This window comes from Hippocampus zosterae, chromosome 5 (assembly GCF_025434085.1).
Source record: "Hippocampus zosterae strain Florida chromosome 5, ASM2543408v3, whole genome shotgun sequence".
Lineage (NCBI taxonomy): Eukaryota > Metazoa > Chordata > Actinopteri > Syngnathiformes > Syngnathidae > Hippocampus > Hippocampus zosterae.
The window spans coordinates 951739-973394 of NC_067455.1; the positions used below are offsets into that span (position 1 = coordinate 951739).

At 42.5% G+C, this 21656-nt stretch overlaps 1 protein-coding gene across 4 annotated transcripts; it reads right to left on the minus strand.

Annotated features, from left to right (window-relative positions):
- Positions 1 to 2325: 2325 nt before the first annotated feature.
- LOC127601011 (uncharacterized) lies at positions 2326 to 15325 on the minus strand. Of its 4 annotated transcripts, XM_052065981.1 has the most exons (16): positions 15053 to 15325; positions 14550 to 14712; positions 14261 to 14453; positions 13506 to 13582; positions 12952 to 13029; positions 11847 to 11924; positions 11294 to 11371; positions 10728 to 10805; positions 10166 to 10243; positions 6470 to 6547; positions 5906 to 5983; positions 5345 to 5422; positions 4784 to 4861; positions 4087 to 4295; positions 3620 to 3754; positions 2326 to 3345 (listed from the first exon to the last, which is right to left on the minus strand). In XM_052065981.1, exons 3-15 carry the CDS (start codon positions 14271 to 14273, stop codon positions 3742 to 3744), a joined length of 1014 nt encoding a protein of 337 aa, XP_051921941.1. In that variant the 5' UTR covers positions 14274 to 14453; positions 14550 to 14712; positions 15053 to 15325; the 3' UTR covers positions 2326 to 3345; positions 3620 to 3741. The 4 variants fall into 4 exon arrangements, 1 of the variants encoding a protein (XP_051921941.1); XR_007962465.1 differs by lacking the exons at positions 2326 to 3345; positions 3620 to 3754; positions 4784 to 4861; ... (4 more) ...; positions 10728 to 10805; positions 12952 to 13029 and having other exon boundaries at positions 4216 to 4295; positions 15053 to 15307; XR_007962466.1 differs by lacking the exons at positions 2326 to 3345; positions 3620 to 3754; positions 4784 to 4861; ... (5 more) ...; positions 11847 to 11924; positions 12952 to 13029 and having other exon boundaries at positions 4216 to 4295; positions 15053 to 15304.
- Positions 15326 to 21656: the final 6331 nt, after the last annotated feature.

The window sequence follows — 21656 nt, forward strand, 5'->3', positions numbered from 1 at the left end:
GACCAACAGGTGAGCAGCTGCAGGGAGAGCCCTACAGTGCCACCTGTTGGTCACAAACCCAATCATGACAACCCTCAACTGGTCGACAAAGGACCATTCACCCTGCTGCAATATCTGAACATTTTTATTTATATTACACTAGCTGGTTCGCCGCCCTCTGGGCGGCTCATCAGCTAGTTCCTGCAGAAGGCTGGTAAGGTGGGCCTTCGGCCCACAAAAGTGTTGTTGCTTGGTTCAACTTTTTGTTCATTTTCATTGCTTATCGCGAAAATATGTTTAGCTCTACTAAATAACTAACAATTTTATTGCAATGCTTGTGGGTAGACAACATTTTTTCGCTAAGATGCCCGCGCAATCGTAGTGAGCCACTGCCTGAGCGGCGCAGTGGCGGCGCACAGCGGCGCGGTGAAGTAGGTACGTTTTGAAAAGGGACAGACGGAAGGACAGACCGCGTGCGGGACGACGCGCAATATATATATAGAAGATGTGACAATTGGAATTTTTGGTCGCTTTAAAATCTGGAATTTTGCAAGATGATGTCCTCCGGGCTGTGAGTTTGACAGCCGTGAGCCAAAACCATCAACTTAAGACCACGGTTGTCAAGTCAACAAACTGCCCCCCGCCCCAAAAAAAAAAAAAGCTCGCGTCAGCGTTTCCACAAATGAGCTTTTTTCTTTTTGCTTTCGTTCTTATTTATGCACGACGTACGCACCAAGTAATGAATGTGCAAAACAACAACCTGAAAAAAAAGTCACAATGTCACCGCCGGCCGTCCCTGCGCCTGCTGGAATAATCGTTTTTTTCTCCTCTCCCGCCTTCCTTTGCATTTTGCCAGGATGTTCCTTGAACAGTGCTGATAATGAGCCCAAGGAAAAGGATTCACGCGGAGGTGCCGGACCGTGAAATGAAGGGACGCTAACAGAAGGCCCACACACACACACACACACAAGAAGAAGAAGCACTGACACATCTAGTTGTTAAAGAGGAAATATGATTTGTGCCGGACACTCGGGTGAAGCAAAAAAAAAACAAAAAAAAAATGATTTTTTTCCCTCCCCCTTGGGAGGAATACAAATAAAGACTTAAGGCCTACTTTGTCCATGCCTGTCAGCCAAGCCAGACTCTTTCTGTACACCTGAGACGACCAACCAAGGCTCCATCCTAGTTAGCTAGCTAGCTAGCTAGCTAGCTGAGCTCAATATCGCAACAAGTGCCAGCCTAAAGCTTTCATAAATAGAGGAGAAAGTTGTGGAGCTGCCAAAAACACGCGGTCTATAGTGGAGCATCGCACTTTTCATCCTTGAGCGCTCATCCGGCTAATTAAAAAAAAAAAAAACATTCATTTTGAGCCTTTGTTTCTCGATGCTAGCATATCAAATGTAAAAATCACTGAATTCAAAGTTAGCATTTTAGGCTTGAAAACACAGAAACATGGTCACATGGTATTTTACCCCCCCCCCCAAAAGAAGCTTTTTTTTTCACAGTGTTTTTTTTTAGAGCCTAAACTATACTGATATCACCAAGCTTGCTTAGCGCAACATTTTATATTAATAAAACAGTTCCAGAATCAGGGCGGCCCGGTAGCCCAGTGGTTAGCACGTCGGCTTCACAGTGCAGAGGTACCGCGTTCGATTCCAGCTCCGGCCTCCCTGTGTGGAGTTTGCATGTTCTCCCCGGGCCTGCGTGGGTTTTCTCCGGGTGCTCCGGTTTCCTCCCACATTCCAAAAACATGCGTGGCAGGCTGATTGAACACTCTAGATTGTCCCTAGGTGTGAGTGTGAGTGCGAACGGTTGTTCGTCTCTGTGTGCCCTGCGATTGGCTAGCAACCGATTCAGGGTGTTCCCCGCCGACTGGCCGGAGACAGCTGGGATAGGCTCCAGCACCCCCCGCGACCCCAGTGAGGATCAAGCGGCTCGGAAGATGAATGAATGAATGAATGAATATACTGATATCACCAACCGCTGTTGCAGCTTGCTTAGCGCAACATTTTATATTAATAAAACAGTTCCAGAATCAAACAAACTGCCGTTGTGGGTCATCGCGTAGCGCCTTGCCTACTGGGTGTTGTTGTTCAAAAAAGTGTTCTTTATTTTTTTTTATTGGTTGTATTTATTTATTTTTTTTAATGTTTTATGCCAAACAATTCGGCTGCGTCGCCGCCCGCCGGCCTCATATAGTCATCGGCCCTTTTTTCATGTATTCTCCCCGTTACACACTCCGCTTTATTTGGGTTAATTCTATTCATTTCAAGAGCTGGGGGCTTGGATACGGCTGTGACACGCTTTCACAGATAGCCTACATTCCAAGACAGGAAGGAGTGGGGCTTTTCCCTGTTGTCGACACACACACACACACACACACACACACACACACACAGACCGGTTTATGTGATTTGTGGGGACTACTTTTTAGTTCATCACTTTCGGGGACCACCCTTTCTAAATGACATAGAGCTCTGCAAAAAATCAGGGATACACAAGGTGGTGGTGTTAGCTTATAAACACCTTTAAATATCAGAATTTATGAAGTCATGTGGTTGGACCATGTCATATGGGGACTTCAGAAAAGTCCAGTTTACATGCCTTATGAGGACTTAATTTAAATATATTTAAATGTATTTACATAATTCACACAGGATCTATACCAAGTACATGTGATTACTGGGGACCTCACACAAAGTGCATTACTCATCAAAAATGGCAAGCATCTGAACCCAACTGTCAAATGAAAGTCAATTCATTTGAATAATAATCGTTGAAATAATCTATTTTGATATATTTTGTTTGTTAAATGTCATGTGACTCGAATATGTCTGCTTCAGAGAATGGAAGACATTTCTGGCATGTTGTTGCAATCAAAGATCCAGCCAAATTCAAATGAACAGGTTCAATGTCAGGCTTGCCCAGAGCTTGCTGATGATCTGATCATTTGAATCAGGTGTGTTGCAACAGGGAGACTTGGAAAACATGCAGGGCAGTGGCCCTCCAGGACCAGAGTTTGACACCTATGGTCTACCTTAAACAAACATCAAACAAACTGTTGACATTGTTTTAAAATACATTCAAAGTGAAATATCCATAATGAAAATAAAAGTGCCTCAACAGATTGATTGAAAACTTATTTGTGCTGCAATTTCTTTTTGGCAGCCGAAATGCGGTTATAAACATAATACTTGAGGGTTTGCCAGTCTCGTGTTGTAAGGGCTTCTGGTTCAGCCCTTAAACATCTTTCGCAATCCATTTTTCCTGGGACGCAAAAAGATTTGATGAGTCCCATCATGTGCCTTTCCACTGCCTTTATTTCGCTTTCCTGCCAGGGAGTTCTCTTCCTCTTTCCTAGAAGTACTGAGAAAAAAAATAGTTTTATTATTGAAAGTCAAGGAGAGTAGATGATTAAATTCCAATCTAAACACATTGAACATTTTGCTGTTCAATGAGCAACAGAAGCTGCGCTGTTGCATCATTTCACAACATTTTCAGAACAAATGTACCATTCAGAGATGACTTTAAAATGCACATGAAAAGGAGATAATCATGTCTCAGCGATAAATTACATTTATGTCTTAATTTGGACAGTGACAGTACATGTTCTTAAAAGCAGCATGATTTCTCAGTTTACCTTTGAAGGAAGATCTCTTGGCAGGAATACTTGATGGAATTTCATCATCATCTGATGATGGCCTGTCTTTATTTGAAAATGGTGTCCGTCTCTTGGGTGTTAATTGGCACGGATTATCATTCTCACTTCTTTCTCCTATGGAAAAAGATTTTTCCAAATTGTGATTACACTTATAGAAAACTGAAGCTTTATCACTTTCATTTTTTAACTTTTTCTTAGTCTTTAGAAAGTTCAACCAGTTACGATTAATTTCTAAATGTATCTCAGTGTTCCATTCATTCATTCTCTTCCGTTTATCCAATGTCGGGTCACGGGGGCAGCAACTAAAGCAGGGAAGTTCAGACTTCACCCTCCCAAACAACTCCAGCTCTTGCTGGTGATCCTGAGGCATTCCCAAGCCAGCTGAGAGACAGACTTTTCAGCTTGTCCTGGGTCATCTTCAGGGGACTCTGATCAGTGGGACATACCCGAAACACCTTTTCATGGAGGCGTCCCGGTGGCATCCTAAACAGATGGCTGAGCCACTTCCTCTGGCTCTTCTCAATGCGGAGGAGCAGCGGCTTGACTCTGAGCCCTGCTTGGATGACAGAGCTTTTTTTTTTTTTTTTTTGCTTGGACCAGCAGTATCACAACAGGGTTCAAGTAAAGTCGCCTCTTTGGGTGTTGTCTTGGTCATCTGGAATACAATTCGGAAAAAAAAATTGGAGGATATGATAGAACACATACTGAGCCTCAAGTAAACCATCTAAATATAGATGCACAAGTTATCTGAGAGAAGAACTTTATCCTGTAAAACCGTGTTTGATATGTTTTAAAATCAAAGTCATTGTGGGGACATTCGTGTAAACGCTTTGTCAGTTGTTTATGGGGACCATATTGAAACTCTTGACACAGTTTCCACCCCTCACACAAACTTAGTCAACGAGTGGTGTGGGGACACCGTGACTGTCCACAAAAGAGAAATTACTACAAAAGACGAAATCCCTGTGATAAATTCAATCTTCCTAATACAGTCTACTAACACTAACCTTCCTGATGCATTATGTGAAATTGCCTGTTGTGCGTAACTATAGTACTTTATCATGAAAATTACTGTCCGTCATCACGAATGCACAGTTATAGAGATACCAAATGGAATAAATCGTTGAATGGAAATGAATATACCTGATGTATTTTGCTTGGACCAGCAGTATCACAACAGGGTTCAAGTAAAGTCGCCTCTTTGGGTGTTGTCTTAGTCATCTGGAATACAATTCGGAAAACAACATTGGAGGATATGATAGAACATATACTGAGCCTCAAGTAAACCATCTAAATATAGATGCACAAATTATCTGATAGAACTTTATCCTGTAAGACTGTGTTTGATACGTTTTAAAATCAAAGTCATTGTGGGGACATTCGTGTAAACGCTTTGTCAGTTGTTTATGGGGACCATATTGAAACACTTGACAGTTTCCACCCCTCACACAAACTTAGTCAACGAGTGGTGTGGGGACACCGTGAGTGTCCACAAAAGAGAAATTACTACAAAAGACGATAATCCCTGTGACAAATTCAATCTACCCAATGTAGTCTACTAACACTAACCTTCCGAATGCATTATGTGAAATTGCCTGTTGTGCGTAAGTACAGTACTTTATCATGAAAATTACTGTACATCATCACAAATGCACAGTTATAGCGATACCAAATGGAATAAATCATTGGATGGATATGAAATACCTGATGTATATTGCTTGGACCAGCACTATCACAACAGGGTTCAGGTAAAGTCGCCTCTTTGGGTGTTGTCTTGGTCATCTGGAATACAATTCGGAAAACAAAATTGGAGAATATGATAGAACACACACTGAGCCTCAAGTAAACCATCTAAATATAGATGCACAAATTATCTGATAGAACTTTATCCTGTAAGACTGTGTTTGATACGTTTTAAAATCAAAGTCATTGTGGGGACATTCGTGTAAACGCTTTGTCAGTTGTTTATGGGGACCATATTGAAACACTTGACAGTTTCCACCCCTCACACAAACTTAGTCAACGAGTGGTGTGGGGACACCGTGAGTGTCCACAAAAGAGAAATTACTACAAAAGACGATAATCCCTGTGACAAATTCAATCTACCCAATGTAGTCTACTAACACTAACCTTCCGAATGCATTATGTGAAATTGCCTGTTGTGCGTAAGTACAGTACTTTATCATGAAAATTACTGTACATCATCACAAATGCACAGTTATAGCGATACCAAATGGAATAAATCATTGGATGGATATGAAATACCTGATGTATATTGCTTGGACCAGCACTATCACAACAGGGTTCAGGTAAAGTCGCCTCTTTGGGTGTTGTCTTGGTCATCTGGAATACAATTCGGAAAACAAAATTGGAGAATATGATAGAACACACACTGAGCCTCAAGTAAACCATCTAAATATAGATGCACAAATTATCTGAGAGAAGAAGTTTATCCTGTAAAACTGTTTGATGTGTTTTAAAATCAAAGTCATTGTGGGGACATTCGTGTAAACGCTTTGTCAGTTGTTTATGGGGACCATACTAAAACTCTTGACACAGTTTCCACCCCTCACACAAACTTAGTCAACGAGTGGTGTGGGGACACCGTGAGCGTCCACAAAAGAGAAATTACTACAAAAGACGAAAATCCCTGTGACAAATTCAATCTTCCTAATATAGTCTACCAACACTAACCGACCTAATGCATTGTATGAAATTGCCTGTTGTGCGCAAGTACAGTACTTTATCATGAAATTACTGTACATCATCTCGAATGCACAGTTATAGAGATACCAAATGGAATGAATCATTGGATAGATATGAATATACCTGATGTATGTTGCTTGGACCAGCACTATCACAACAGAGTTCATGTAAAGTCGCCTCTTTCGGTGTTGTCTTGGTCATCTGGAATACAATTCGGAAAAAAAAATTGGAGGATATGATAGAACACATACTGAGCCTCAAGTAAACCATCTAAATATAGATGCACAAGTTATCTGAGAGAAGAACTTTATCCTGTAAAACCGTGTTTGATATGTTTTAAAATCAAAGTCATTGTGGGGACATTCGTGTAAACGCTTTGTCAGTTGTTTATGGGGACCATATTGAAACTCTTGACAAAGTTTCCACCCCTCACACAAACTTAGTCAACGAGTGGTGTGGGGACACCGTGAGTGTCCACAAAAGAGAAATTACTACAAAAGACGAAATCCCTGTGATAAATTCAATCTTCCTAATACAGTCTACTAACACTAACCTTCCTAATGGTTAGATGACACACGTCATCAGGCGCCGACAGCGATGGCAGCCTCGGTCACACGCTCCCTAGTATTATCCCTGTTTTTGTCATTTTCGTTTGTTTTTGGCGACCCTGAGCGGCTTACTTACACGAGGGAAAAGTTGCTGCGCATTGGGGAGTCTACGCTCGGTCTTTTTTCACCAGCACACGAAAATCCACAAGGTTTTTCGGAGCTAATCGCGAGCGGAGCGGCTGCGCTGTACGGAGCATGGAAACGCCGCCGGAGGAGGGGGAAGCGAGCCGGCGTGCTCGTCAAGCTCCGGCAGCGTGGATTTCGAACCCCGCTCCCATCGATCCATCTTGCTAATCTACGATCTCTGCCAAACAAGATGGATGAACTTCTTCTCCTCACAAAGACCAACAAAACATTTGCACGTTCTGCTGCGCTCTGCTTCACTGAAACCTGGCTCAGTGACCGCCATCCAGATCCCGCGCTACATCTACCCGGCTTCCGCCTTCTGCGAGCGGACCGCGACATGGAGCTATCAGGGAAATCGAAAGGTGGTGGGATTTGCTTCTATATCAACGAAGAATGGTGCGCTGATGTCACGAAGCTCGACGCACACTGCAGCCCGGACCTGGAGTCGCTGTCTTTAAACTGCAAGCCATTCTACTCGCCACGTGAGTTCACCTCCTTTTTACTAGTCGGTGTTTACATTGCGCCACAAGCTAACGCTAACACGGCGATACAAACGCTAGCCGAACAAGTAAACAAACTCGAGCTAAAATACCCAGAGTCACCCCTGATCATTTTGGGCGATTTTAATAGAGCACATCTTAACCGTGAACTTCCCAGATATAAGCAGCACATCGACTGTTTCACCAGAGAAGGCAACATTCTAGACCACTGCTATACAACAATCAAAAATGCATACCGATCGGTCGCCCGTGCAGCATTGGGTCTTTCTGACCACAATTTAATCCACTTAATACCTACATACAGACAGAAACTCAAATGTGTTAAACCGGTTGTTAAGACTGTGAAAAAATGGACAGATGGAGCAAAGCTAGCCCTACAAGAATGCTTAGACTGCACTGATTGGGGCGTCTTTGAAACTTCAACGGGCACACTGGATGAATACACAGACACTGTAACATCATACATCAGTTTCTGTGAGGACATGTGTGTACCAACGAAGTCCTTCCGTTCGTTCAACAATAACAAGCCATGGTTTACTCCCAAACTCAGGCAACTCAGGAAAGAGAAAGAGGCCGCATTTAGAAGTGGAGATCGGGCACTGTACAAACATGCCCGAAACCAATTGACGAAGGAAATTAACATCGCAAAGAGAAGCTATGCAGAGAGGCTGAAAAAACAGTTCTCTGCTAACGACTCTGCATCTGTATGGAAGGGCCTGAAAGCAATCACTAACTATAGAATGCCACCCCCCCAAACAGTGAACAATACGGGTCTTGCTAATGAACTAAACATGTTTTTCTGCCGATTTGAAAAGGACACCCCCATTTCCCACTCACACCCACCTCTACCAGAAACCACTCTACCTACCCCCCCACCCTCTTTTTCTCCACTACAGATCCACGAACAGGACGTGAGACGGCTCTTCAAGCAGCAAAAGATCAAGAAAGCTCCGGGGCCCGACAAAGTGTCCCCCTCCTGCCTGAAAGTCTGCGCTGACCAGCTGGCTCCGGTCTTCACACAGATCTTCAACAGATCCCTGGAGCTGTGTGAGGTCCCATCCTGCTTCAAACAGTCTACCATCATCCCAGTTCCCAAGAAATCGGCAACATCGGAACTGAACGACTATAGGCCTGTCGCCCTGACGTCTGTGGTCATGAAGTCCTTTGAACGCCTTGTGCTGAACCACCTAAAGAACGTCACTGGACCCCTGCTAGACCCTCTCCAGTTTGCCTACCGGGCAAACAGGTCTGTGGAAGACGCAGTCAACATAGGTCTGCACTACATCCTCAAGCACCTCGACAGCACAGGGACCTACGCAAGGATTCTGTTTGTGGATTTCAGCTCTGCGTTCAACACCATCATCCCGGAACTCCTCACCCCCAAACTACTCCACCTCGGTGTGTCCCCTGCGATCTGCCAGTGGATCCTCAGCTTCCTGACGGGACGGACACAACAGGTGAGACTGGGAGCAACAACATCATCAATACGCACCACCAGCACTGGAGCCCCACAGGGATGTGTCCTCTCGCCACTGCTCTTCTCTCTCTACACAAACGATTGCACCTCAACAGATCCAGCTGTCAAACTCATAAAGTTCGCAGACGACACCACGGTCATCGGTCTCATCAAAGACGGCGACGAGTCTGCGTACCGCCAACAAGTGGAGCAGCTGGAGCTCTGGTGCGGCCGACACAACCTCGGGCTGAACACGCTCAAGACTGTAGAGATGATCGTGGACTTCAGGAAACATTCTTCTCCTCAGTTGCCCCTCACACTATCCAACTGCCCTGTGTCAACCGTCGAGACCTTCAAGTTCCTGGGAATCACAGTCTCCCAGGACATGAAGTGGGAAGTCAACACCATCTCTATCCTGAAAAGGGCCCGGCAGCGGATGTACTTCCTGAGGCTGCTGAGGAAGCATGGCCTGCCACAGGAGGTGCTACGACAGTTCTACACAGCAGTCATCGAATCAATCCTGTGTTCTTCCATCACGGTTTGGTTTGGGGCCGCCACAAAAAAGGACAAAATCCGACTTCAACGGACAGTTAGGACGGCGGAAAAAATCGTTGGCACCGCCCTACCCACTCTTGAGGACTTGCACACTGCAAGAATCAAGACAAGGGCGCGGAAAATCCTCCTAGATCCCCCGCACCCTGCCCACCACCTTTTTCAGCCACTCCCCTCAGGCAGACGCTACAGATCCATGCGCACCAAATCCAGTAGACACTTAAAAAGCTTCTTCCCTCTAGCCATTAACTCCTTAAACAGTCACTGACATAGTCACTCTTCTTGCACCACAAAATGGTACTACAAAACTACTGGTATACTCTAAAATGGTTAAATGATTTTGTTGTTTACGATGATACTAGTGCAGCGTGTTATACCGGAGACAAATTCCTTGTGTGTTCTACATACTTAGCCAATAAAGATGATTCTGATTCTGATTCTGATTCTAATGCATTATGTGAAATTGCCTGTTGTGCGTAACTATAGTACTTTATCATGAAAATTACTGTCCATCATCACGAATGCACAGTTATAGAGATACCAAATGGAATAAATCGTTGAATGGAAATGAATATACCTGATGTATTTTGCTTGGACCAGCAGTATCACAACAGGGTTCAAGTAAAGTCGCCTCTTTGGGTGTTGTCTTAGTCATCTGGAATACAATTCGGAAAACAAAATTGGAGGATATGATAGAACATATACTGAGCCTCAAGTAAACCATCTAAATATAGATGCACAAATTATCTGATAGAACTTTATCCTGTAAGACTGTTTGATATGTTTTAAAATCAAAGTCATTGTGGGGACATTCGTGTAAACGCTTTGTCAGTTGTTTATGGGGACCATATTGAAACTCTTGACACAGTTTCCACCCCTCACACAAACTTAGTCAACGAGTGGTGTGGGGACACCGTGAGCGTCCACAAAAGACAAATTACTACAAAAGACGAAAATCCCTGTGACAAATTCAATCTTCCTAATATAGTCTACCAACACTAACCGACCTAATGCATTGTATGAAATTGCCTGTTGTGCGCAAGTACAGTACTTTATCATGAAAATTACTGTACATCATCTCGAATGCACAGTTATAGAGATACCAAATGGAATGAATCATTGGATAGATATGAATATACCTGATGTATGTTGCTTGGACCAGCACTATCACAACAGAGTTCATGTAAAGTCGCCTCTTTCGGTGTTGTCTTAGTCATCTGGAATACAATTCGGAAAACAAAATTGGAGGATATGATAGAACACATACTGAGCCTCAAGTAAACCATCTAAATATAGATGCACAAATTATCTGAGAGAAGAACTTTATCCTGTAAAACTGTGTTTGATATGTTTTAAAATCAAAGTCATTGTGGGGACATTCGTGTAAACGCTTTGTCAGTTGTTTATGGGGACCATATTGAAACTCTTGACACAGTTTCCACCCCTCACACAAACTTAGTCAACGAGTGGTGTGGGGACACCGTGAGCGTCCACAAAAGAGAAATTACTACAAAAGACGAAAATCCCTGTGACAAATTCAATCTTCCTAATATAGTCTACCAACACTAACCGACCTAATGCATTGTATGAAATTGCCTGTTGTGCGCAAGTACAGTACTTTATCATGAAAATTACTGTCCATCATCACAAATGCACAGATATAGAGATACCAAATATCATGAAACAGTGATGGATATGACTATACCTGGTGTATGTTGCCTGGACCAGCAGTATCGCAACAGTTTTCTTGTAAAGTAGTCTCATTGGGTATTGTCTTGGTCATCTGAAATACAATTAGGAAAACAAAATTGGACAATATGATAGAACAAACCAAACTGAGCCTCAAGTAAACCGTCTAAAATTTAGATGCACAAATCAGAGAGAACAACGTCATCTTTTAAAACTGTGTTTTCTACATGTTAAACTCAAAAACATTGTGGGGACATTCTTGTTAACACTTTGTCAGTTCTTCCCCGCTTGGACACTGTTTTTTCTCCCCTCACACACACTTGGTAAACGTGTCCTATGGGGACACCTTGAGGGTCCAGAAAAGAGACATAACACCAGAACATAACGATCTCTGCGTCAAATTAAATCGACCTAAAATAGTCCGCTCGCATTAACCTTTCCAATGCATTATGTGAAATTGCCTGTTGTGCATACATACAGTACTTTATCATGAAAATTACTGTCATCATCACAAATGCACAGATATAGAGATACCAAATATCATGAAACAGTGATGGATATGACTATACCTGGTGTATGTTGCCTGGACCAGCAGTACCGCAACAGTTTTCTTGTAAAGTAGTCTCATTGGGTATTGTCTTGGTCATCTGGAATATAATTTGGAAAACAAAATTGGAGAACATGATAGAAGAAACCGATACTTAGCCTCAAGTAAACCGTCTAAAATATAGATGCACAAATCTGACTGAACAACGTCATTTTTTAAAACTGTGTTTTCTACATGTTAAATTCAAAAACATTGTGGGGACATTCTTGTTAACACTTTGTCAGTTCTTCCTCGCTTGGACACTGTTTTTTCTCCCCTCACACACACTTGGTAAACGTGTCCTATGGGGACACCGCGAGGGTCCAGAAAAGAGACATAACTCCAGAACATAATGATCTCTGTGTCAAATTAAATCGACCTAAAATAGTCCGCTCGCATTAACCTTTCCAATGCATTATGTGGAATTGCCTGTTGTGCATACATACAGTACTTTATCATGAAAATTACTGTCCATCATCAAGAAAGGAACAGATATAGAGATACCAAATATCATGAAACAGTGATGGATATGACTATACCTGGTGTATGTTGCCTGGACCAGCAGTATCGCAACAGTTTTCTTGTAGTCTCATTGGGTATTGTCTTGGTCATCTGGAATATAATTTGGAAAACAAAATTGGAGAACATGATAGAACAAACCAAACTGAGCCTCAAGTAAACGGTCTAAAATTTAGATGCACAAATCTGAGAGAACAACGTCATCTTTTAAAACTGTGTTTTCTACATGTTAAACTCAAAAACATTGTGGGGACATTCTTGTTAACACTTTGTCAGTTCTTCCCCGCGTGGACACTGTTTTTTCTCCCCTCACACACACTTGGTAAACGTGTCCTATGGGGACACCGTGAGGGTCCAGAAAAGAGACATAACTCCAGAACATAATGATCTCTGTGTCAAATTAAAACGACCTAAAATAGAACGCTCGCATTAGCCTTTCCAATGCATTATGTGAAATTGCCTGTTGTACATACATACAGTACTTTATCATGAAAATTACTGTCCATCATCACAAATGCAGAGATATAGAGATACCAAATATCATGAAACAGTGATGGATATGATTATACCTGGTGTATGTTGCCTGGACCAGCAGTATCGCAACAGTTTTCTCTTAAAGTAGTCTCATTGGGTATTGTCTTGGTCATCTGAAATACAATTAGGAAAACAAAATTGGACAATATGATAGAACAAACCAAACTGAGCCTCAAGTAAACCGTCTAAAATTTAGATGCACAAATCTGAGAGAACAACGTCATCTTTTAAAACTGTGTTTTCTACATGTTAAACTCAAAAACATTGTGGGGACATTCTTGTTAACACTTTGTCAGTTCTTCCCCGCTTGGACACTGTTTTTTCTCCCCTCACACACACTTGGTAAACGTGTCCTATGGGGACACCATGAGGGTCCAGAAAAGAGACATAGCTCCAGAACATAATGATCTCTGTGTCAAATTAAAACGACCTAAAATAGTCCGCTCGCATTAGCCTTTCCAATGCATTATGTGAAATTGCCTGTTGTGCATACATACAGTACTTTATCATGAAAATTACTATCCATCATCCCAAATGCACAGATATAGAGATACCAAATATCATGAAACAGTGATGGATATGACTTTACCTGGTGTATGTTGCATCTGACTCTGAGGCAGTACAGAGGGTTGAGGAGCCACATCTGTGACTGTAAAGGCTGGTCATCTAGAAAGACAGTCAACAATGATAGAGATTCAGAATATTATTTATGAATAGGCCAATAGCCCATCTCATCAAGTTATGCAGGATTGTTATTTGCAACTCTGAAGAACTTGGATCAGATCTACAATTTGCAAGGCAGGTGGAAAACTTCTGGTAAATTTAGTCATCCATAAAGACAAAGAGATAAATCATTGATCGTGCAGCACTTAACTTTCTAAAGTATTTTAGAAATTGAATTGGCACTTGCTTTGAGTTTAGGTTTCAGAAAATAATTATTTGAAATGTGTACCAACCTATTCCATACACCTGCCATAAATGATCATTTTTATCCATCCATCCATCCATTTTCTAATTAGTCTATCCTCATAAAGGTTGGTAGCATGCAGGAGCCTATCCCAGCTGTCTTTGGACAGGGTGTACCCCGCCTGGATACACCCTGAACTGGTTGCCAGCCAATCGCAGGGCACAGATAGACAACACCCATTTACGCTCACACTCACACCGAGAGACAATTTAGAGTACTCCATTCACCTGCTAAGCATGCGTTTTGGAATGTGGGTGGAAATGGGAAAATTTGATTCACAATACTTCGAGTAAGATTCTACTATTCTGATTCTTTCAAAAGTTACTTCCATCCTTATTACACAGAGCCATTCTTTATAATCTGCAATGTATACATACTTGTGTTCTCCATGGGCAGTCTTCGCCACCATAATCATCGGTCATTTCTTCTCCCTCTTGAATGTCATTGAAAGCAAACAAACATAGGTGTGGCACACCATCCACATCAATCCTTTTCATCTGGCAATTTGGCCTCCTGTGTTCATCATTCACTGGTCGCCCAAATGACTCATCTTCTTGTGAAGCATCATTGCTTAACAAATATGTGAAAAAGAACAACATGAGATCATTATCACAATATTCTGATATTGTCTATAGTGGTGCAGAATAGGTGGATAATAAGTCTTACCACCATGTTTTCCCTCTCCACTTGAATGCAAACATAAACGCAGCACATGATTGGTGGTAAACTCATCTTCTGCTCTAGTATTCTGCATCATTTATCATATATCCCTGATATTCAGCAACAAATTGTCCTCTGCCGATTGTACTCTTTGCAAATATTTCACATCCTGTAGCAGACAGCAACAATAGTTTTTAGGGGGGAAAAACGGGCTTTGCAATCTAGTCTTCCATTATTGAGAGGTCCATGGTAATTTAGAAAACATATCTTGTCGAATAAAATTGGTTTTATTTGTTCGGTTTCACATGGTGTTCTTCTACTGAAGTAAGACAAAACACGGAATTAATTATTTATATAACGGCTTGTTTACAAACTGAGTCGGAAACTGGAAAAATAAACTCAGGGTTCATATTTAGTGTTCATCTGATAATAACTGTATATGTTTTATCTACAGTATATGCCATATTATGTAATAATTCCGCAGCATATAAATTCAGACAACGCCTTACCTTTGACTGCATTTATGTACCTCGCACACAATTTGCCTGTTTTGTTGGTCCTTAATGAAATGTGACGAATGGCGTCCTGAAGAGGGCTGACTCTTTGTGGGATTTCAAACTTGAGAGAGAAAAAGAGTTTGCATTGTATTCAGTCAGAATTGATTAATATATCGAACATATAAACGCAATATGAAAGACATGAAAAAAAACGACATAAAGGAAAAAATATCAATACATGTCTTTGTTCAGTACAGTTTATATGCTCAAAGGAAATGGCAATAAGTAGAACACTTGTCTGGTTGTACACCTTGATCTTGATAAATTTAGGGAGTTAGCTTCAACTTGTTTGATTGGAAATTGTTGAACTGTGCATATTAATATTATACAATTAAGTTACTTTTATAGTGTTTTCACAACAGCTGAAGCTGTCATCTAAATAGCTTTTCAACCATTTATGTGCCAAACATCTGATACCAGGGGGTGCCCAACCTTTTTTGACTGAAGATCCGACTTTTGAAGTGACCAAACACCCACTATTGAACTGATCGCTAGCATGCAAGCATACACACATTGATTGATTCTTCCACAATTTCCATTATTGCCATAGATGTTGCCTTTTCTCTCTGAAACCGTATTGATATTTGCAGATTACATTATGCTTTGCAATACATTTGTAAAGTTTGTCTGCAAATAGTTGTTCTACAATTTTTGCCGGAAAAATATTGGTCTGTAATTTGTAAATAAGTGCTTCTCTCCGCTCTTGTAAATCGGAATAACTTTTGCGGTTTCCAGTTTTGATGGGAAAACACTAGTTTTGAAAGACGGGTTAAATAAATGTGGGAGGTTGCACAATATATTTTTTAATACTTTTTATTAATGCCATATCAACATTAAAATAGTCAGTATACCTTTTTTTAGTGTTGAAACAATTTCCATACATTTATTTTTTTAAACTGCTTATTCTTACAAGGGTTGCAGGCATGCTGGAGCCTGTCTTTAACAATATTAAATACTAAATTTACAGAACTAAGGAACATAGTGCAGGAATTGTTCTTTATATAGTTATTAATTTCGTATTCTTTGAATCTGGAATGTCACACAATTAGAAATATTATTGTTTCACAAACAGTGTGCGTGCCCTCCATGTATTAGATTATCACTGCTCATCTCACTTTACGAAATCGATACATTAGCTGAAGTGCTTAAACTTTTAATTGTTCATAAACTCCATCATTATAATTAATGGGTAGAAAGAGCAGCGAGACCAGGCAGTGGCGTTTGAGTGTTTAGCATTTAGCTTTAGCTTAGCCGTAGCCGATCTCGGTAGCTCACGTTTTGTTTAGCTTGTCTCCATTACATACGCTACTTGCTATACTCGACAAAAATCCACGACGGTTTCACTAGTCGCGCTAGTGCGTAATGAATTTTGAAACTGCGGTTAAAAAAAGTTAAAAAGGAATAGTCACCGCTCGTTCGTCAACACATTTGAGTGTTTAGCATTTACCTTTAGCCTAGCCGTAGCCGATCTCGGTAGCTCACGTTTTGTTTAGCTTGTCTCCATTACCTACGCTACTTGCTATACTCGACAAAATCCCACGCCGGTTTCACTAGTCGCGCTAGTGCGTAATGAATTTTGAAACTGCGGTTAAAAAAAGTTAAAAAGGAATAGTCACCGCTCGTTCGTCAACACACTCAGTTGTGCTAGCCGTTAGGCCGCGACTCGGCCATTAGCCCCGAGACGAGCCGAGCCCCGGCTCTCATTCAAGCCTGAGATGCGTGCACCCGAAAAAAAAAAAAACCTCGAGCTTCAATGTAAATGTACAAACTATAATTACTGTATTTTCAGTCGCCAAATAAGTTAATAAACCATAGGGGGAAGCTCTAGCATACAATAGTAAGCGCTTACTATTGTATGCCAGAGCTTAGTTATTGTTAATACAGTGTTGCTGCGATGCTTGTTAATTCATAGAGAATAGTGACAATATTCTTATTTTAGTATGTACATTTGTAACATTAAACAAATAAATAACTTGTTAATTCATAGAAACTTGCTTACCTTGCATTTTACTTTTGCTTCTTTTGCTGCCATCTTCGAGCTTTGCAGGCTTCTTCTGATGATCACTAATTGAATGATGACCCCCTCCCACTTGTAAAAATCCTTTCATTAGGGGACAAATGGGCGCGGCATATGCAAATTGTGTGTGTGGAGGAGTGAGTGCAGTAGCACCGAATAACCATGTGGTGGGCTGCTGAGCACCGTGTACACACACACAATCAGTAAAAATGGTGACTTGTGGGTTTTTGCTAAAAACTTCACAGGCACATTCAGGGCAGCCCTCTGATGCTTTTTATACGTTATTTTTATGGGGACCTGCTTTTTTGTCCCCATAAGAAAAATGGTCCCCAAGACGTGACTGTGTTTCCAATTTTATGTCCCCTCAAAACATGGAAACGAGTGCACACACACGCACACTTCAACTGAATGAGTGATACACGCACAGCGAGGTTGCATGGTGGTGAGGTGCTATTCCCCATTTCCCTACTCAATTGCTATTTTCACAGCTCGATTGGCACCCAGCATGCCAAAACCTGCGAGGCGCTCCCACAACACAACAACCGGGTCAACAAACGCACACGCAAACACACACACGTACACAAATGTGATGCATGCTTGTCACGTTCTACTCAGCGAGCCAAAGCAGCAGGGATGAGTCTCCTTCACAGTAGCGTCAACAACACTTTGTTTTGGTGAGGATTTTTTTTTAATGCGCCCCCCACCCACACCCACACCCCCACCCACACATTTTTGAGGCATTTTAAACTTGGGATGCGGTGACGTCAAATCAGTAAGGGGAAATTGCACACACAAAAAAAAGTAACAGGTGGATTTTTTTTTCTGAAAGATCAACGGGATAAATGACAAAATCTGGTGAAATCTGTGAAGAGCAAATTTTAAAACAAAAAATTGGAAATATCACAAAAAGGTAACGTGCTAGGACATCTCCGATGAAAATTTGCTGTTCCATTCCCACCAAAGTTGTCGCATGAGGATACAATGAGGTTGCTAGGCAAGAATTTCATTGCGCTTTGCTTTTTGTTTACTTTTTTTAGGGGGGGGGGGCCGCAGCCGCAATGCGCAGCCAGAATGCGGCGACCGTTAACTTTTGGCATTGAAAATTCATTTTGGCCTTCCCGTCCCATTCAAACGCCTTCCTTCTGTTTCTTCTTCTCTTTCACTACTTTCCATTGAATGGCGATGTTTTGGCTAAAGCAGCGAGCCGCTCTCTCATCTTGTTTGTTTTGCTCGGTCAGCAGAAAGGTGATGCAGAAAAGGTGCGTCGATACCCAGAGAAACACGCCTACGTTGAAGATCCAAAAAAGGAAACCAATGTGAGGCCCAAGACGTTGCCAAAGTAAAAAAAAATAAAAAACCTAAGCCCTAAACGTGGGAAAACAGGAAGTGGTAAAACATCCAACCTGATCAGAGTGAACTCATTAACTCATTCAGTACAAGTCTGAAAAGACGTTTAAAAACGTCTTTGGGAGTGAACGAGTTAAAGAAACAAACACCTCATAATTCATTCATTCATTCATCTTCCGAGCCGCTTGATCCTCACAAGGGTCGCGGGGGGTGCTGGAGCCTATCCCAGCCGTCTCCGGGCAGTAGGCGGGGGACACCCTGAATCGGTTGCCAGCCAATCGCAGGGCACACATAGACGAACAACCATCCACGCTCACACTCACACCTCGGGACAATTTGGAGTGTTCAATCAGCCTGCCATGCATGTTTTTGGAATGTGGGAGGAAACCGGAGCACCCGGAGAAAACCCACGCAGGCTCGGGGAGAACATGCAAACTCCACACAGGGAGGCCGGAGCTGGAATCGAACCCGTGAAGCCGACGTGCTAACCACTGGACTACCGGGCCGCCCACACCTCATAATAATAATAACAAAATATGCCACTTGATTTTATTGTTCAATTTTTCGGGGGGGGGGGGGGGCTAATAAATCATTTGTTTGCGGGGGTGGAAAATGTTTTTGTAAGATTGAACATGTTTTTTGTCAAATAATTTGCGTTTCCAATTTTTTTTTTCCCTCCATAGCATTTGAATGAATGGACGTCAATCATACGCCAATTTTCAGCAGGGGGTTCGGTGAATCACTCTCACGGGGGTCGACGGAGCCTCTGCCATGGAGGTTAAGACGCAGCCGACTCAATATTTCCCATTAGTTATGACATCACTGGCTAGTTCATTTTGTGCGCAATTCAAAAAACGTATACTTTTAATAATTGTGTTGACTTTTTCAGTTTTTTAATAATAATAAATCTCTTTCATTTGTTACAAAAAAAAAAAAAAAATCATATTCTTGTTTTTCACAAATGAAGGGTCCGGTACCTCGAACAAGGTTAAGAACCACTGAACTAACGTAATGGCATGTTTGGTGTCAGATGCCCCAGTTGCTGCGATCGCTTGTCCTTGCTATGACCTGCACACACACACACACACACACACACACACACACACACACACACACACACACACACACACACACACACGTTCGTGTGTCGGTTAGGTCATTCTTTGTGAAAGTAACATTTAAAGGACATTGAATGATTACACGTGCATTTGTACAACGCGTCAGAGGCTAACCTTTTTTTTTGTGTGTGTGTGTGTGTGTGTGTGATTGTGCGGCTTCACGCGCAGACGTTGGCGTAATAGCCCCCAACGGGGGAATGGCGTGCATGCGCTCGGAAGCCCGGGCGTCTATTATGTGATTTGTATTCTCTTGACTTTTACACGCGGCGTGTTTGTAATTGCAGCCGCTGCCGGCAGACGCTAGCGAGCGGCGCTCTATTGAGCCGTACGACTTGAGCCCCGGCGTCTTCCTTTGTGCCGCTCGTCTATTTTGCGTCGCCCTTGACAATCGCGCGCACGCGGACACGCGCGGGCTAAAGAAAAGAAGAGGACGATTTCCTCGGAATGCGCAATCGGCTTTCAGACGGGGGGAAACAGAGAAAGCCGTCATTTTAAATTAAAAAACAAATCATGAGCGGAATGTATTGGAATGCGGACCGAAATGGGGTTTCGAGGCGCGCTTCGAAAATGAAAGTCGCAACGCATAAGGAGGAGGTGGCGGAGGTGGCGGATGTGACGACAGGCCGATCCTCTCCATCGGCGCGCTGGAATCAGGATTCGATGTCATGTTTGGGTTTGTGACCAGCAGGGGGCACTGTAGGGCTCCCCCTGCAGCTGCACACCTGTTGGCACGACCGCTGTTGTAAATATTGCGAGAGAGTCACCACCCCAAAGCCAAATATCCCTTCCGGCAAAAGTCAGGAGGGGAAATCGGAACTGTCACATTGATGAAGCACATTCAGAAGCCGTTTCTTTCTCGACCGCCACGCCCGATGGCTGATTTGAGCCATTTCGTCTCCGGTAGCCCGATGCGTACGGACACTGAGATGGCGTGGCTCTTTTCGCATTTTTTTTCTGTTCAAAATGCTTGCGTCATGTTTTTTTTTTTTGTTCTCTTCCAAGACTCGATATGATGGAAAATGGACTTTTTAATTGCTTGTAAACAAATACAAATGTCTCGGGAGCGCCCGCTGCGCATCAAGTGTGAAATGAAAGCAACCGTGGAAATGTCAGCGGAGATTCTTCATTTCGGAGCCACTCCGACAAAAGCTGAGTCAGCTCCTGAAGCGGCGGCTTGCAAGCGGCTTTCGGAAGGAACTTTCGGCAGCTAGCGGCAAGCCTTCTTTAAAAAAAATAAAAAATAAAAATAAACCACCTAGTTTTGCCACTTCATTACAAATGCATTTTTAACAGTGATGTTTAAGAATAAAGGTCCTTTTTTTTCAAAGAAATATAGACACGCTATTTGACTTCCCAAGTCAAATGATAGAATAGAGAGATTTTTTTTCTGCATTTTAAACAAAATGGCCGACTTGTTTTGAATATTGTTTTCAGAATCTTTCTAGACTTCACCCATATATATAGTCATTCATTCATTCATTCATTCATCTTCCGAGCCGCTTGATCCTCACTCGGGTCGCGGGGGGTGCTGGAGCCTATCCCAGCTGTCTCCGGGCAGTAGGCGGGGGACACCCTGAATCGGTTGCCAGCCAATCGCAGGTCACACAGAGACGAACAACCATCCGCGCTCACACTCACACCTAGGGACAATTTAGAGTGTTCAATCAGCCTGCCACGCATGTTTTTGGAATGTGGGAGGAAACCGGAGCACCCGGAGAAAACCCACGCAGGCCCGGGGAGAACATGCAAACTCCACACAGGGAGGCCGGAGCTGGAATCGAACCCGGTACCTCTGCACTGTGAAGCCCACGTGCTAACCACTGGGCTATATATATATATATCATTGATAATATACAAAGTTGATCACTTTCATTGATCTTTCTCAATGCCTAAATGCATACTGCATCTAAGTACCATGCTTTTGTTTGTTGTTGTTGTTTTTTTTGGGGGGGGGGGGGGGGTTAGAAAACACCGTCAACAGCATCATGCGCGACGACATTGAATATTTGGACCCATCGGTTTGGACAGTGCGTGACGCGAACCGATTTGGTGACAATCACTCCGGCTTAACACC